The 17522-nt window shown below is 44.9% G+C and overlaps 2 protein-coding genes across 14 annotated transcripts in view; one reads left to right on the plus strand and one right to left on the minus strand.

The window, feature by feature from the left end:
- MED8 (mediator complex subunit 8) overlaps positions 1–10081 on the minus strand; it is a 29600-nt gene extending 19519 nt beyond the window's left edge. The window contains exons 1-3 of one of the 4 annotated variants that reach the window (XM_053245445.1): positions 9752–9929; positions 6678–6796; positions 1560–1692 (exon numbers count right to left, since the gene is read on the minus strand). In XM_053245445.1, coding sequence (XP_053101420.1) covers positions 1560–1692; positions 6678–6699 — 155 coding nt within the window. In that variant the 5' untranslated portion in view covers positions 6700–6796; positions 9752–9929. Of the gene's footprint in view, positions 1–1559; positions 1693–6677; positions 6797–9751; positions 9930–9951 lie in introns of those variants that run through there. The other 3 variants (XM_053245446.1, XM_053245448.1, XM_053245447.1) reach the window with 3 other exon arrangements.
- SZT2 (SZT2 subunit of KICSTOR complex) overlaps positions 9986–17522 on the plus strand; it is a 152033-nt gene continuing 144496 nt past the window's right edge. For 6 of the 10 annotated variants that reach the window (XM_053245426.1, XM_053245432.1, XM_053245430.1 and 3 more), the window contains exons 1-4: positions 9986–10115; positions 14904–15029; positions 15209–15382; positions 15694–15864. In XM_053245426.1, the coding sequence (XP_053101401.1) occupies positions 10086–10115; positions 14904–15029; positions 15209–15382; positions 15694–15864 (501 nt within the window). In that variant the 5' untranslated portion in view covers positions 9986–10085. Of the gene's footprint in view, positions 10116–10175; positions 10254–14903; positions 15030–15208; positions 15383–15693; positions 15865–17522 lie in introns of those variants that run through there. The other 4 variants (XM_053245431.1, XM_053245433.1, XM_053245438.1 and 1 more) reach the window with 4 other exon arrangements.

Below are 17522 nucleotides of genomic sequence, written 5' to 3' on the forward strand. Positions count from 1 at the left end.
TTAAAATTGGCCAGCATAATTTCCAAATAAAATTGGTATGTGTGATCAGGATAAATGGCTAAAATAGGAGCAATAAATCTGGTGCGAGCGTTCTTATAAAACTGGCAATAAAGAATAACATGGGTGATAGACTGTATATCCCCTGAGCCACAGGGACAACTGCGCTGATAGTAAGGAAGTCGTTTGAATTTACCATCAAGTACTGCTGAGGGGAGAATGTTCAATCGTGCGAGGGTCAGAAATCTCCTAAATTTTGGTACCAAGATCTGGTCTAAATATTCAGCTGGTTTATAGCTAAAGGTTTGAGAACCTAAGTGAATTCCCTTGGGTAACTGTGCGGACTCCTCCTGCAAATCTTTATCTCAGAGCCATTGCTTCACAAAGCAAAGTGCCTGCTCTAATCCTCACCCAATAAGATCTTCTTGAGACTTGCCCAAGTGATGCAATTTTAATTTCAAAGCTGATTTCCATTTGGAAACAAAACTGTCTGATAACACTAAAGGGGCAAGACCAGCCGGAAAGAAGACCAGGCTTAACCAAAATTTAATTATGCAAAACCATACTTTTGCTTTCAGAGTGGTGACCCCTGCTTCCCTACGAAGGACGGCATTTGCAGTACCCCTGGGTACCTGAAAAATAGCCCTCAGGAATTTAGTTTGTACTGTTTCAAACTGAGAGAAATTTTCCAGAGGACTGATCTGCGCCCCATAAAGAATTTGGGGATATATCTTGGCCTTCAACAATTTTATAGCCACTGGTACGAAAAAGGCACCCCTAGAGTAATAGAAGGACTTAATCACATTTGCCATCTGCTGAGCACCTTGGGAAATATAATCAAGATGGGATTTACGTGTTCCAGTTTGGTGGAATACTACCCCCAAATACTTAAAAACCTTAACCTGTTCAATACTATGCCCGTTTATTGTCCATTTAAAGATTTTCGGGTGCTTTGAAAACACCATTATCTTGGTCTTAGAATAACTGATCTCTAAAGCCTCCTTCTCAGTATACTTACCTAAGGAGGTCAAAGCACGACTGAGACCTATACTAGATTGAGATAAAAGGGCAATATCATCCGCATAGAGCAATAATGAAACATGTCTGCCAACAAGTTTGGGGCAGGGGGTGCAAATCCAAATCATTAAAATGCGAAACTATTGAGTTTATGTAAAAAATTAAACAAGACTGGGGCAAGGATGCATCCTTGCTGAACTCCTTTATAGGTAGGAATCTCAGATGAGAGGTGCCCTTTTCTAGAGCATTGTACTCTGAGATGGGTATTACGATAGAAATTGTAAATTAGTAAAAGTAAACGGTGGTCCATAGATGATTCCTTTAACTTCAGCCAGAGTTTGTCCCTAGATATGGAATCGAACGCTGCCTTGAAGTCTATAAAAGCAGTAAACAGGGACAATTTAGGTCTAAAGGAATATTTTTCAGCCAAAAATTGCAATGTAAATACTTGATGAGTTGTAGAGAAGCCTTCTCGAAACCCTGCTTGCTCAGCCATTAGGATACACTGATCATCCAATCAATCCTGGAGTTTTGTCAAATGATACCTGGCATATAACTTGCTGACAACGCTAAGAAGACTAATTGGCCGGTAATTATTTGGATCCTCCTTTAATCCTTTCTTGTAAAGTGGTACTATTATTGAAACACCCCAGTCCTCCGGGATTATAGCCGAAGCATCTATGTAAGTAAAAAGAGAAGCAAGGAGGGGAGTCCACCAATCAAGGCTATCACTAACAAATTCAGTTATAATACAATCAAGTCCTGGGGCCTTTCCCTTCTTGCAGTTTTTAACTAGTGCTTCGATTTCTGAAACAGTAACTGGATCCCAATTTTGCAATTGACCAGGATTATAGTCTACTATTGCAAAAGTGTGAACAGGACTACAGCCTTAGTCTGTTAACTCAATACAAAATTGAATGTTAGACTCTGAAGTTTCTCTTCACTATCCAAATATACATAACTAGGAACAGAGGCTGGAGTATTTGGGGAAGACCAGTTTCTGAGAGCTTTCTGTCTCCTTCCTTCATATAGATATATAGAGGCCAGTGGCTTACTAAAGGGTGAGAGCCAAAATGTTCTCTGTGTTTGACTCTCAGCCTGAGGTTTGAATCTGAGGATATCAACAATATAATACCCACCTGGCCTGTGAAAAAGCTGGAGTAGACAAGGGAAGAATGGAAACACCGAAGACCTAAATGACTGGATGGGGATAAGGACATAACTCGTCCGGGTCCCCAGGAGGCCTGCCAGCCTTGGGTGCTGGGTAGGGTGTGCCCCTTGACCCAGGGCCAGACGGAGGCCAGCCGAACCCCAGTTTTTCACTCCTTGCACTGGTGGTTGTTGGAACCCGACAGCTACAGGAATGGAGACCTGTGAGGGACCTGCTGGGTTGGGAATGGGTGGGTAACCTCCCCTTCCCTGGTGTGACTAGAGGCCCCTGTTTTTCCGATGGGCAATCGAGACATCTAAAGAAAGATTGCCCCTATGCGATGGTGGGCAACATGTCAGGGCTTGCCGATGGCTCACCTGCATTTCCCATAGCCGGTAAATGGCAAGGGCAGATTATAACTGTGTTAATTGATTCATGGAGTGGAGTCTTGATAATCTAGGAATGATTGGTGCTAAAACAGGTAGTGCCCATCCACCAGGCCTCGGTGGCTGGCTTGCACCGATATTCCCATACCTGGCTGGTGGTAAAGTTATTGCTGGGGTTGCCAGAGGACAGAGGGAGGGAGGTGAAGCTTCTCGTAGTGGGAGAACTGCTGTTTGGGAGGCACATTCCAGGGTTCCAGCAGCCAATGCACCAAGTCACTGTGACTGAGAACCCCGGAGGTCTGCTCGCAGCATTAACAGACCAAGGGGATGACCCCGGTGAAGGGCCCTCCCATGATGTCTATCAAGAGGTCTATCAATGGCTACTAGTCGGAGGGCTGTGGGCCACCTCCAGCCTCAAAGGCAGGATGCCTCTGAGTACCAGTTGCAGGGGAGTAATGGCAGAAGAGAGGGCATGCCCTCAACTCCTGTCTGTGGCTTCCAGCGGCATCTGGTGGGCCACTGTGAGAAACAGGATGCTGGACTAGATGGGCCTTGGGCCTGATCCAGCAGGGCTGTTCTTATGTTCTTATGATGTAGAACAGACTAAAAGTGCTCATCTTGAGGCAAGGTGACAGGCCTGTCCGGGATCCTCGGGTGGATTCCAGATAAGGTTGTCCACTCATAGCAGAAACGCTCTTGCAATAATAGAGGCCACTGTAGAAAAGCAGATGGCGAGAGAGGAAGCCTCATGGATCCTCTTGAGAGAAGCCTCCATCTTTTTATCAGAGGGATCCCTGAGAGCACTGTCCCCATCCTTAGGCAGCACAGCTCCTGATACTTCTATGAGGAGCTGTGCTGCACAAGGATAAGGACAGTGCTCTCAGGGATCCCACTACTGGTCCAACCATGGGTGGAACTTGAAGGAATTCCAGGCTTTCTTGGGAAGAGCCCCTTTGGTCCTGGCCTTTTCCTCTTGTGGAGGTGCCAGAAGTAATCTGAGTGTCTGATTTGTCTTATTTAATAGGGGAGCAAAGTCGTCTGGAATAAACAATCTGTGTGACATAGAGTCCATGAATTGGTGATCTTACCATTCCCCCTCTTTCCTGGGTTCCTGGACAGGGTAAAAAAGGTCTGGGTCTTATGGGAGAGACCCGTGAGGATTATGGGGGCCAGAGGAGTCATACTCTGATAGTTCCGAAGCATGTTGTGGATATTTCCTATTTTTAGAGATGTTGTTTGACCTTTTGCTGTCCTTCAACTTCTTTTTTGACTTTTTAGGAGGTGGGCTACCTGAAGAAAAGGATCTCTTCTTTTTCTCTTCCACTTTCTCCCTTTTGAACACCTGCTTTGTTGCAGGGATTCGGCTAACATCTCTGAAAGCCATGATTGCCAGGCAGGAGATATGGCACTATGGAGATTCATGGGCATGGGGGCGGGGCACCCCTGACAAATCTATAGTTTTGGGTCGGGACTTGGCCCTGGTCTCACTGGTTCTGCTGGTGAATCAGTCTCTGAAACCTCAGAGTCCTCTATGGGACTTTGGGGCACGTCCCCCACACCCTGCTGCATGGCTGTTGCTGTTTGGCACACTTTCTGGGATCAGCTGTCAGGGCCTACTTCATGAGGCAGAACAACCAGCCTGCCTGGCTCCAGCGGCCCTTGTCAGTCGGACTGTGTGCTCAGAGAGACACTTGCAGTGATCGTGGGTGGGGCTAGCTAGGGCTGCAGATGCCAAGTGGGCTGGAGTCGGCATAGAGGGCCCACAAGGGGCTGGCTGGTGCTGTGCAAGGTCTAGGGCTGGTCTAGAAGGCTTGAGTATAGCTGCTTGTGGCACCACTGCCGAGGAGGTGCAGACTGGCCCAGAAATGGGGTTGGGGTTGGAAGGTGGCAGCGGTACCGAACGTGAAGAGCTATCCTCTCCTGGGGGCCCCCTAGAAGTGGGAAATGGGGTCCTACTGTGCACTTGGTCTTCATGGCATCAGTGTAGCTCGCGACCAAATGGTGGGAGGCCCGACGTCCCTTCCCCCAGGTCCAAAATGCCTGCGTCTAGAGCAAGCAATGGCAAGGAACTAAAGATGCTCGGCATGCTGCTAGGGGGTTGAGGTAGAGGGAAGTTAAAAATCTCCTGTCTTCCATTAGGAATAATGATGTTCCTAATACAAAGACCTCTCTGCATAGCTCAATTGCTGGCTCCAGTAACAGAGGCGAGGAGGGACAGGTTGATGAAGAGAGGGGTTTTTGGGAGATGGGGGGAAATATAGATAAGGCTTTTAGAGAGAAAAAGATGCTGGAGCAAGCACAGGACTAGAAGAACTAGGAGGGCCATCCTCCACAAGCTACTTATTCTATCTGATTTGCATAGCCCTGCCCTCTGGAGCAGCGTAGATGTCCTCATGCAACAGTAGGGAATGAGAGTTCTTATAGTTCTGAGTGGAAGAAAATTGGTGCAGGTAATTCGGGTGCATATAAAATAAACTGATTAGGATCTGGTTAAGATAGGGTGAATATAATATCATGGAATTTGGCTGGGTGGAAAATAAATTAGTAGATAAGGAGCTTATTGGAAATTGATATAGAGTTAGAATAATTTGCATACAAGAAACCTGGATACAGGAAGATGATTTCTTTGGCTGTTAATCCTTTCCTTGGATTTAAATGTCTTTCCTGCTCAGCAAAGAACCATAAAGAAGGGTGTGCTAGGGGAGGCCTAGCCATCTTTGTGTCAATAACTAGAAGGAGACCCCAAATGGTCTTCAGGATCCAGAATAGTTATCTTCTCTCACTACAGTTTAAACTGTAAACTGCCTAGAGACAGAAGTTTGGGGTGGTATACAAATTTGATAGATACTGATAGCAAAGAGTACCTCCTCTGTATTAATGTCTATTTCCCCCCTGAGAATCAAAGGTTGGTAAAGATATGGAAGGACTTGGACGATTTAATAAGCTGTGTTTTCCTAGAGCTTATATCCTTATGTGTGGGGATTTTAACACAAGGGTAGGGATTGCATTTGAAAGTGAGGGTTTTTTTGGCCCCTAGGTATTGATTTAGAGGCTCTCCTTTTTAATAGATCATTCTTCTAAAGCTATTATAAACAGGCTAAAGGGCCTTAAGTAGCTAGAATTTATATACAGCCATCATTTGGACACACTGCACAGTAGATATCTCAAGGGGAAGTTCTATACCAAAATTTGAAGGTCACGCTAGCTATCATCAGAGGATTCAGAAGGACTAGCTATCATCAGAGGATTCAACACTGTTTAACCTGTAGGACCCCGCTCTGGTACTGCAAGGAGGCATCCAATCCCGACATGACCCTCCCTGCACACTTCCAGTACCCAGTGGCCTCTCTTTATCAGAACCATGGGGCCAACCAGGAAGCTGTGTGAGAAGACTGGGAAAGCACCTGGTGCTGGCCAAGAAGCTGGATGGGGAAAGTAACCGGGGCTGATCAGGAGTTCAGCAAGCTGCGCGAAGCTGTCCAGGAAACCATGAAAGGGCAGCTGGGAACTGTAGCTCTCCTCAGAGCTATCCCCATGGGAATTACAGTACTGCAAGCAAGACATTTTAGGTAAATGAAATGCTGAGCCCAGGAAAATATTCTATCCTCCATTAATTTTGGGATAATTTTGTATCCCCCATTAATTAATCTGTATACTCCAGCTGATATTATATACTTCCTCTAAAGGATCACAATTCATATATTACATATAAAGAATCCTTAATTGTTGTGGAAGCACAAAAGATCAAGGGGGGAAAGCCCTAGAAGAGACTGCACTAAATTGTAAGGGTGATTCAGAGGGAAAGATGGAAATAAGGTGGGCTGCACTATGTACTTGGTATGTATACTGTACTTGATATGTATACTGATTGACCTTTTAACTGCCACCTATGTTATGATGGTTACCGTTTGCATTGGCTTGTTCTTAAATTTTAAACTTTAAATATCTGTTTCATCACAGCTTTTGGCTAAAGTAATATGTTTAACATAACTAGGGTAGCCTACAGAGATCTTGTGTGATCCTGTGCAATGAACAGACTCAACTGTGATTTGGAGCATGACCCAAGCTATTTGGAATGATGCAACAGCAGGCTGCAACCAAGCATAATCTCCCTTCTAGCCTCTTACCAGGTAAGACGGTCATATTCATTCTCTAGCTTGTAAATGAAACTGACCAAGGAATTCTTCAGGTCAGCCACCTGACTGATGAGAGACTCCAGGGATAGTTCAAGCTGCTTCTCCTCCCTCTGAAAAGAACAAAAATGGTTGGGTACATCAGTTCCTCTATGAAGTTATCTCCCTGACAACTCTCCCTGTAGCAACATCATGCAGTCTCAACCTTTACATCTGTTCAGTCTCCCAGTCTCTCTTGCTTATTACTTTCAAGTACTTCGGACATACCACGGCAACTCAGTCCTTTAACACTATATAGTATTACCACAGGAAGGAAATATATGCTTCAGGGAATTTGGAAGAAACTACTTCACTCTAAATGGTGCATGGTGCTTTGCAGTTATAAGAGACGGTTCTTTGCCCAGAGAAGCTTACATTTACAATCTCAAGTTCAACACAGGGGAGACTACAGAGGAAGAGGGAGGAAGTTGAGACAATTGACAGAAAAAGAGAAATGACCGCAGAGTCAAAGATAAAGCCAAAGTTTTGTACCTAGGAAACAGAATGGATGGTGACATTGTCAATGGAGTGTTAAGATAAAAGGACTTGGGAGGAAAAGTGAAAAGTTTAGTCTTGGATATACTGAATTTAAGACAACAATAAAGAATCCAAGTAGAAAAATCAAACAGGAAGGCAAAGATGTACAATTGGATGGAGGAAAAGAGTTATGAGACAGAGAGAAAGAGCTTGGTGTCATCAGCGTATATGTGGTACTGAAAGCCACAGGATTTAATGAGGACATCCCAGGACAATGTGTAGAAAGAGCTTAGCTAACAACTAAAGATCTGCAGTGAAATAACCATGTTTCATTATTAACTCTAAAGGCTGTAAAGGACAGCCCCCATTGCAAAACACTGCTTTCAGCTATCTGCAGATCCAAACAGTCACAATTATATACTTAATGCTCAGTTCACACTAGAATATTTTCCTCCTCTCGACTAAAGATAATCAGGTTAATGGCTTCTAAAAAGACACAATATCAGAAATACAAACACAGAGACATTCTGGTGGGTATAAAGGACATTGAACAATTAGTTCTATTCTAGTTGCTAGTAATAAGTCAGAGCTTCATAGAGAAGTATGTTGATGGCTAAAGCTCCTGGTGTCACCCCTCCAGCTTATTAAGTTTTAATATCACACCAACATCTACAACTATGCAATTCAATATTAGAATCTATATTTGGAAACTACAGGGAATATATAAAAGGAAATAAAAACTTCTGTCTTCAGTTAGAGAAAACAAGTTTGCTACCAACTGTATGTAATTCTTTGTGTTCTCCACATGACTCAAGGACAGAATCCAAAGGGTACATTTAGTGAAATTATGTAATTCTATTAGTAAACAAAAATTGTTGTAATTCTATCATATAGGCCTTAACAAATTTTCTTTGAATCTAGGAGCAAGCCCCAAAAATTTGAGAGCCAGACAATGGACATTTGACAAAATTACCAGACTCTGTAATGGGAGAAGATAATTGGGCTTCCCCTTAAAGTACCAGAACACAAACAGAGCTGCCTAAGACCAATAAATTTTTTATTAAATAACTCTAGCCCTGAATATTCTAGACTAAGTGCTATGGGTTTGTCAAACCCTGTATTAGCGGCTGACATGATGAGAAGTCCTAATGGTGACAATGAGTCTTGTGGCGCTGCTGTAGAGAACTAGAAGTTGTGCTGGCAGCATTACCACAGGTTTTCCCATTTGTGATAATGGGAATAAATATGGTAATACTGCTATTGTAGTCTACAACAGCAGCACTGCTACTGAGTTCACACCAGCAGCTCTGCAAGTCCCACTGTTGCTGTTAGGTTTGCACATCTTCTTGCCACACATTCTACATAAATTCTATATGTAATTCTATTAGTTAATAGAGATTAATTCAATTAATAGTCTGGAGAAACTCCTTAGTCACAATGACAAATTTATTCCAAATAGTTTGTTAGAAGGCAACAGAAAATTAACTTTGGATGGGGAGGGAAAAATATTTCTCTTCTCTATTATTTGTGAACACATTAAACATTTGAAATATTTAATTTTGTTAAGGCTTTGGATAATAAACTGCAGCAAGGCTTAGGGAAAGGACTGGACAAAAAACCCAACACCACACACACCCCAGTCAACAAATTAAATAAACATTCCTCTACTGCTGTGGCTTCTAGAAAACAAAAAAACCCAATCTTGATAAAAGGCAGAATCCTGGGGCCCAATGGATGTGCACAGGGGCGTAACTATAATAGGGCAAGGGGAGACAGTTGTCTGGGGCCCCACTGCCTTGGGGGACCCCCAGAGGCAAGTCACATGACTGACTCCCCCAGCCGCGCACCAACTCGGGCTTCCTTCAATTGTATTCATTCTCTGAGATTGATGTGAGTGTTAAGACCTGGAGCTACCAGAGCAGCATGTCTTTCTCTAGTACCATTAAATGACTTGCACCGTTCACAACTTACAAAACCTTTAAAAAATATTTTAAGATGATGTTCTATTGTGGCACAGAGATTATATATATATAAAAATTTTACTATGCTTTTTGTTACCACTATTCAGCCTCATTTAAGATTTCTTTACTTCATGAGCTGAGCTTCAGTGAGCCCCCCACCCACTTTAAAATCTTGTCTCTGGGCCCGCTCCAACCTTGCTACGCCCCTCGATGTGCAACATGTCCTGATCTCAGACCCATATTTAAGAGATTAGCAGGCGCAGCGAACTCCACGTCCGTTGCCTTCCTTTGTCTACCTAACTCAGTAAATTTATTTGTACCACCCTGGATATAGGAACATGCTGCCTTATACAAATCAGACCATTAGTCCATCTAGCCCAGTACTGTCTGATCTGGTGGCTAGTCGTAGCTCTCCAGCAAGACTCTAAATACTGAAATCCTTTAAGCGGAAAGATGCGGGGATTGGACTCAAAATCTTACACGCGCAAAATATGCGCTCTGCTAGTGAGTTATGGCCTCTCCCCAACTGCAGTTTGGAAGTACTGTTTGGCCTCTGCCCAGAGCGGTTTCTTGGCCAGGCTAATGCTTTACCGGCGGGGCGGGGGGCACATGAGATCTGCCCTAGGGAAGCCGGGAGGAAGGGGCTGGGAGCCGGCGGGGTGCTTGAGTGAAGGCAACGGCAACCTCGACCTGAACCCATCTCTGTCCGGGACACTTCAGCCGGAGCCGCCCCCCACCCATGACCAGTCAGCCCCAACTCAAGCCCCCAAAGCGCCACTCGTTCACTTCACCTGCATGGTCGCGGTAACCGGAGCCAACCACCAAAACGCCTCCGCGGTGGGGCGGGACTTCGCCTACCTAGCTTCCTCTTCCGGGTCAGCGCGTCATGTGAGGCTGAAGTTGACCGAGCTGGATATTGCCTGCCATGGCGGCCTCTGAGACATCCGACTCGGAGGTACTACCTGCTCTTTTTGCGGGCTGCCTTGGGAGGTTTGCATAAGGGTGGCAGGTTGCGAGCTCTCAGGCTTAGCAGCCAAGGATGCGGGGTCTCCCGTGAGAGGAGCGTGGAGCGGGAGCAAGCCCCCTGCTTGGGGTGCGTGTAGTGTGCGAGTTTGTATGCGAGAGAAATAGCCTGCTTGTAGCGGCCGGGTGTGCCTGCAGGTTGGGAGAGTCCAGCTGCAGGGGGAATTCCTGTAAGATTGGGCGATCCCACTGCCAGCCTAGCTATTGAACGTGACATGCAGAGAGGGACAGGGAGCGTGGAAGGGGGAAGAGTCCTAGAGCTGGAGTTGTCTAAAAAGCCGCCTAGTCCATCCTTTGCCAATCTACTTGCACAGCTGTACCCACAGGGTGCTACAAGGAGAGAGCATTTCCACCACAGGCAGGTGCCTGCAGTGGAAAGTGACTGCAGCAAATGCTTAGGTTGAGGCAGGCAAAATGCTTAGGTTGAGGAGATCTGTTGCTAGAGAAGGTCTAACTGAGGAAGTATATGCTCCCATGTAAAAAAGAGAAATGCTTGTTTATGAGTATCGGTGTCACATGGGTGTTAGTATCCCGAGGCCTGTATGTCCCTAGTCATTGTCACTGGCACTGCCCACACACCCATAGGCCTGCTGCTCCCTTCGTTGGGGTAGTAGATGCATGTGGCAGTGTACTCTGTTAGTAAGTACATAAGAACAGCCTGGCTGGATCAGGCCCAGGGCCTATCTAGCCCAGCATCCTGTTTCACACAGTGGCACCCAGATGCCTCTGAAGCCCACAGGCCAGAGCTGAGGACATGCTCTCTATCTTGCTGTTGCTTCCCCTGCAGCTGGTATTTAGAGGCATCTTGCCTCTGAGGCTGAAGGTGACTTATAGTAGGCTTGAGGCCGAAATGTTTTGGAGGCCATTTTAAAGGGAGCCGTTTCTGTGCCGGTGGGGGTGGTACTTTTAAGGCGGGGGAGGGTGTACTCACTCCTCCCACCGCATTTCCCCCGCCGGTGCTCCATTATTTTTAAGCCCCTCTGGGCGTTAGCATTCCTCCCTGCCATCCCATTTCCCTCATCGGCCGGAAGTAGCGACCGCGAGTGTGCCCGTGCATGGCAGACAGGCGCGTGCACGCAACGGGCAAATGCGTGGTCACTACTTCTGGGCACTTCCAGCTGATGAGGGAAACGGGGTGGCAGGGAGGAATGCTGCTGCCCAGAGGGGCTTAAAAATAACAGTGCGCGGGCAGGGGAAATGCGGTGGGAGGGATGAGTACACCCTCCCCCGCCCTTAAAGTACTACCCCTGCTGGCACCGAATAACATTCGGGTGCATGCATCCCTAGCTTATAGACACCAGACTAGTAGCAATTGATAGAAAATTCAAGGAGGATGAGTCTAAGTGCCTTTTAAAGCCATCCAAGCTAGTGGCCATCACCACATCTTGTGGCTGTATGAAAAAATAATTCATTTTTCTCGCTCCTACATTTCCTGGCCTTTTGTTTCATGGGTTGACCCCTGGTTCTAGTGTTGAGGGAGGGAGAAAATTTTCTCTATCCACTCTCTCTACCACATGCATAATTTTATATTCCTATATCTTGTCACCTCTTTTCCAAACTAAAAGCCCTAGATGCTGTAGCCTTGCCTCATAAAGAAAATGCTCCAGGCCCATGATGGTTTTGGTTGCCTTCTTCTGCATCTTTCCCATGGTGATCAGAACTGAATGTAGTGCTCCAAATGTGGCCACACCATAGATCTGTATAAGTACAATCTGTTCTGGATTTCACTACCCTGAATAGTTTGGTGTCATCTTCAAATCTGGACACATTGCTAGTTACTCCAACTTCTAGATAATTTATGAATAAATCAAAAGGCACTGGTCTTAGTGCTTTTTTTTTAAATTCCTGGGGGACCCCTTTCTTTCTTCCCTCCATTGTGAAAACTGTCCATTTATCCCTACCATCTGTTTCATGGCCTTCAGCCAGTTACCAATTCACACATGAACCTGTCCCTTTATCCCATGACTGCTAAGCTTATTCAATTGTCTTTGGTGGGGAACTCTGTCAAAAGCTTTTTGACAAAGTCAATCTTATTTTAATGCTCAGAGACTTATCACTACAATATAAGACCAGCCTTGCTGAGTCAGATTAACTGTCCATCCAGCTAAATATCAGTATACCTGACACTCATGATAAAAACAGGTAACAATATAAGAAATACAAATTAGGTCTCGGATGACTTTCTTTTAGAATATGCATGCATTTTGGTGAATTATCAGCCTGCCATTCCATTCATGCCAACAAAAATAAATCAAGTTGAATTCACTGGGACTTCTTTATTATTATTTAAATAAATAATTCATTGCATCATTAGATATAACAATACCAATACAAATATTTATATACTACTTTTCAACAAATTTGTTCAGACTTCAGCATTTACAAAAACCTAAGTGGTTAGCATACTTGTATCCCAAGTATTTATTCTCTCTAGAGATAAAATAATAAAAAAAAAACCCTGTTAAACACAAAATATGAACTACAGCATAAGAGCCCAAAGGTCCATCTAGTCCAGCATCTTGCTTCCCACAGTGGCACCCAATGCCTCTGGGAAGGACAAAAAGAGGAGATGAAAGCAATAACCTTCCTTTATTGTTGTTAATGAGCAACTGATATTTAGTAGCAAACTGCCTCTTGCCCCCAAAGTTCTATATAGCCTTCATGGCTGATAGGCAAATTTATCGAGGATGTCTAAATTCGTTTTTAGTAATCTGTCACTCTCTGTAACATTAGAAGTGACAAGGGATGATGTTCTAAACTGTCTGGAAAAACTGAAAGCTAACAAATTACCAGGGCCAGATGGCATCCTCAAGGATAAAATTGTAAAGCACCTAGAAGAACAGGCCCTGCTGGGAGTGAGCCAGCATGGCTTCCACAAAGGTAAATCTTGCCTTACCAATCTTTTGGAGTTCTTTGAGAGTGTCAATGAGTGTGTGGATCAAGGTGATCCAGTTGACATAGTCTACCTGGACTTCCAAAAAGCTTTTGACAAAGTTCCTCATCAAAGACTCCTGAGGAAACTTAGCAGTCATGGGATAAAGGGACAAGTACATGTGTGGATTGCTAACTGGTTGAAAGACAGGAAACAGAGGGTAGGTATAAATGGAGAGTTTTCACAATGGAGGGAAGAAAGAAGTGGGGTCCCCCAGGGATCTGTACTGGGACTGGTGCTTTTTAATTTATTCATAAATGATCTAGAAGCAGGGGTAAGCAGCGATGTGGCCAAATTTGCAGATGATACCAAACTCTTCCGGGTAGTGAAATCCCAAACGGATTGTGAGCAGCTCCAAAAGGATCTCTCCAAACTGGGGGAGTGGGCGACAAAATGGCAAATGTGGTTCAGTGTTGGCAAGCGTAAAGTGATGCACATTGGGACGAAAAACCCCAACTTCAATTATATGCTGATGGGATCCGAGCTGTCGGTGACGGACCAGGAGGGGGATCTTGGGGTTGTGGTGGACAGCTCGTTGAAAGTGTCAACTCAATGTGCGGCAGCTGTGAAAAAGGCAAATTCCATGCTAGGGATTATTAGAAAGGAGATTGAAAATAAAACACCTAACATTATAATGCCCTTATACAAAACTTTGGTGCGACCACACTTGGAGTACTGCTTACAATTCTGGTCACCACATCTTAAAAAGGACATTGTTGAACTGGAGAAGGTACAGAAGAGGGCAACCAAGATGATCAGGGGCCTAGAGCACCTTTCTTATGAGGCAAGACTACAACACCTGGGGCTTTTTAGTTTAGAAAAAAGATGACTGCGGGGAGACATGATAGAGGTCTATAAAATCATGCATGGCGTGGAGAAAGTGGAGAGAGAGATTCTTTTCCCTCTCACACAACACTAGAACCAGGGGTCACTCCATGAAATTGATTGCCGGGAGGTCTAGGACCAATAAACGGAAGTACTTTTTCACACACAACACGTGATCCACTTGGGGAGCTCTCTGCCACAGGATGTGGTGACAGCCAACAACCTGGATGGCTTTAAGAGGGGTTTGGATGACTTCATGGAGGAGCGGTCTATCAATGGCTACTAGTCGGAGGGCTGTGGGCCATCTCCAGCACCAAGGGCAGGGTGCCCCTGAGTACCAGTTGTAGGGAAGAAATGGCAAGAGAGAGGGCACGCCCTCAACTCCTGTCTGTGGCTTCCAGCGGCATCTGGTGGGCCACTGTGCAAAACAGGATGCTGGACTAGATGGGCCTTGGGCCTGATCTAGCAGGGCTGTTCTTATGTTCTTAGACCATTTCCTTTGTCAAATCCCATTCTCTGCCTGTTTATCTAGCCTTCTGAATGCCAGTTCTTTCACTTCAGTAGAATTAATAAGCAAACACAATCATGCTCTAGATTGCACAGCACCAGATCCAATCAAAGATGCCATATTCCTTAATCTGTATTTCTTGTTCTTTAAGTCCATACAGCATCATAAGGCAATTGTGAAAGATACAGTTCTGGTCAGTCTGTCTGGCAGTATAAGGTCAAAAAACAGCTTGAGTAAAAGACAATTTCTTGGCAGTTTTGGCTAAGAGCTATTGTTATTCCCATCCTTTGACTATTTTGCCATCTTGTGGCAATCAATACTATTGTATGGAGATTTTGTATTTCATATTTTAAGCCCAATAAATGCTAAAGAGTTCTCCTTAACAAAATAGAAAATTAGTGTCCTTCTCTTTTTGTCAGTCCTTCAAAATGATCATTCCCTTTCTTTGCTTGTAGGTAGAGGAGGCCGGGCAGGCCTTTCTTTTAATGAAGAAGGACTATCGGATTTCACGCAACGTGCGCCTGGCCTGGTTTCTCAGCCGCTTGCATCAAGTTATCTGGGCGGTGCCTGAGTCAGAACTGGTGAGTAAGCTGAATGCAGACTCTGAATGAGGAACCCTCACAGTGGGGGAAACATTAAAGGTTTGGTCTGATATGACTCCAGGGAGAAAAATGCATCTGCAGAATGCCTCTTGGTTTTCATTTAGCCTTTGTTTTGCTTTTAGTCCTGCCTCTCTTCAGTTGTGTGTTGTCTTTTGAAGGTGAAATCAGACAATGAGTTGGATGTTCTCAGTATACTGCCAAACAGCTGGCAACCTGATGAACCTGTGCAGCCCAGGCCCTACCTCCTAGTGCCTTCCACACAAGTCACTTTCCTTGCACGCCAGTACCGATTTGTAATTGAACTGGATTTGAGTCCTTCTACAGGGATTGTGGTAAGTATATTAATTTTCCAACCTGGGTGTTTCTTTCACCCTGTCTTCTCCTTTATTAGAAAGCTTCCTCTTCTAGGTCAGTTCAAAAGGGCTAAGAGTTCCACAGAAGAGCCTTCTAGGGGCTTTTTCCTGTCTTGATGGCATTCATACATGGACTTTGGTGCTGGGTACTCCCTGATTTCTTGGACTGAGAGTATGATACATTGTGTCTTCAAAATACAATGTATAGCTTACTTCCAAGTAGCTGAAGACATTTCACTGAGACAAGTTGGACAAAAGGTTTAATTCTCTTTCAATTTTCCCTCCTTCAGGATGACTCTACAGGGGAGATCATTTTTGATGAAGTATTCTATGCCCTCTCCCGGTGCTTAGTGGGATTGTTAAAACCTTTTCAAATCCCAGGCTCAGACATTATCTACCAACCAGAGATCTTCATCACTATCCAAGCTTATTCTTCCATCATTGGCCTACAGACACACCAGGTAGATCTTATGCCTTCTGTTTCTCTAGCACTTGCGGGGGTGGTGTGGGGGGGCGTGTTCTAGCTGTTGGCAATAACCTCAAATAGAGAGCTTCAGATATGTTGTAATTATTCTGTGTAGTACTTCATTTAGATGGTCAAGCGCCTATTCCTGCTAACTAAGTAAAGAGGCATCTTTCAAAATGGTGATTCTCTTTATATTTAGCGAGGGGAAAGCAACTGGCCCTATCCAACCCCAGCACAGCATCCCTCCAGTGGCTGTTGCTGGTATCTGCCTAATGTTGCTTTTTAGATTGTGAGCCCTTTGGGGACGGGACCACCTTCTTGATGTATTTATTTTTCTATGGAAACTGCTTTGAGAACTTTGGTTGACAAGCGGTATATAAATATTATTGTGGTAGTAGTAGTATCGCTGGAACTGAAAAGGGATCACCCCCCAAAAGGCAGTGGTTTCTATATACTTGGAGAACTCCCTAGGTTGGTAGAAATGGTTTGTAAATTAAAAGGGAAATCTTTAAAAAGACCAAAAGACTAGGATTGTGGCAGGGGAGTGCATGCAATTAGTTTAAATGCTTCCCTTCCTGCACCGTACAGTGGTGTTTAAGGAGGGATAAAATTTCCATTCTCAAGAAGCCTCCCCTCCCCACTGTTTAGCAATAAAATGCTCTGGTTTCAGACTGGTAGCAATCCCTGAAAACCTGAACTCCGTTGCAATATAGAGCACAACAGGGGAACCTTTCAAGAGGGTGAAAAATTAAAAGGTACTAGCTGACCCAAGTGCAGAGCATCTGCAACCCTAGTTCTCCCTTCCTCCTCCATTTGAGGGCTCAGCCAGTTCTCCTCACATCCCTTCAGCTAGTCTCCCTCTCTGCTGGCAGCTCTCATCTTCCTTGCGAGAAGGCCGGCGGCCCCGTTCTCACTACCTGCTCAGCCGCTTGCAGTGGTGCCTCCTCGACCATCCTCCTCACCACCAGCTCTCGTCCTCACGAGGAGCCTGGCAGCCTATTTTTGTTGACTGCTCAGCCACTTTGACCTCCTCACTGCCTCCGTCCCCTCTGCCAGCTCTTGTCCTCCTTTTTGCCACTTGCTTGGCTGCCCTTGGTGGCTCACAATGGCGCCTCCTCCTCTTCCTCGGTCTCTCTCCCTCCTCACCAGCTCTCGCAACTCCCAGAAGCTGTTCGCAAACTCCCGCGAGAGCTGCCACACATGGGATTAGCCATGGGTATGCCTTAGAGAATTATATGGATTCCCACTGTACCACAAGCTTCAAACTATACTACAAAACTTCTGTTCCAGATTGCCTGGAGCTGTAAACAGGAGCACTCCTGAGTGGGTAGACTGGGGGTACACCACAACATTTCATTTTGGCTTCCCATTTGTGTAATTTCCTGTTGCTAGGCAGTGCTGCACAGAGTGCATCTACTGTATGTCTCTCCCAATGGCTATTCCTGGTGTCTTCCTTATTTCTTTTTAGATTGCAAGCTACTTTGGAACTGCCTTCTCATTCCTTTTGCTTTGTAAACTACTTTAAGAACTGGTTCTGAAAACCTCTATATACATTTTCTTAATACATAAATGTATATGTTTTAAAATGTCACCATTGTGTCCATGAACCATTTCTGAAACCTGTATACATTATGCAAATTGAGCAGCTTAAGT

The sequence above is a fragment of the Hemicordylus capensis genome, chromosome 4 (genome assembly GCF_027244095.1).
Source record: "Hemicordylus capensis ecotype Gifberg chromosome 4, rHemCap1.1.pri, whole genome shotgun sequence".
Classification (NCBI taxonomy): Eukaryota; Metazoa; Chordata; class Lepidosauria; order Squamata; family Cordylidae; genus Hemicordylus; species Hemicordylus capensis.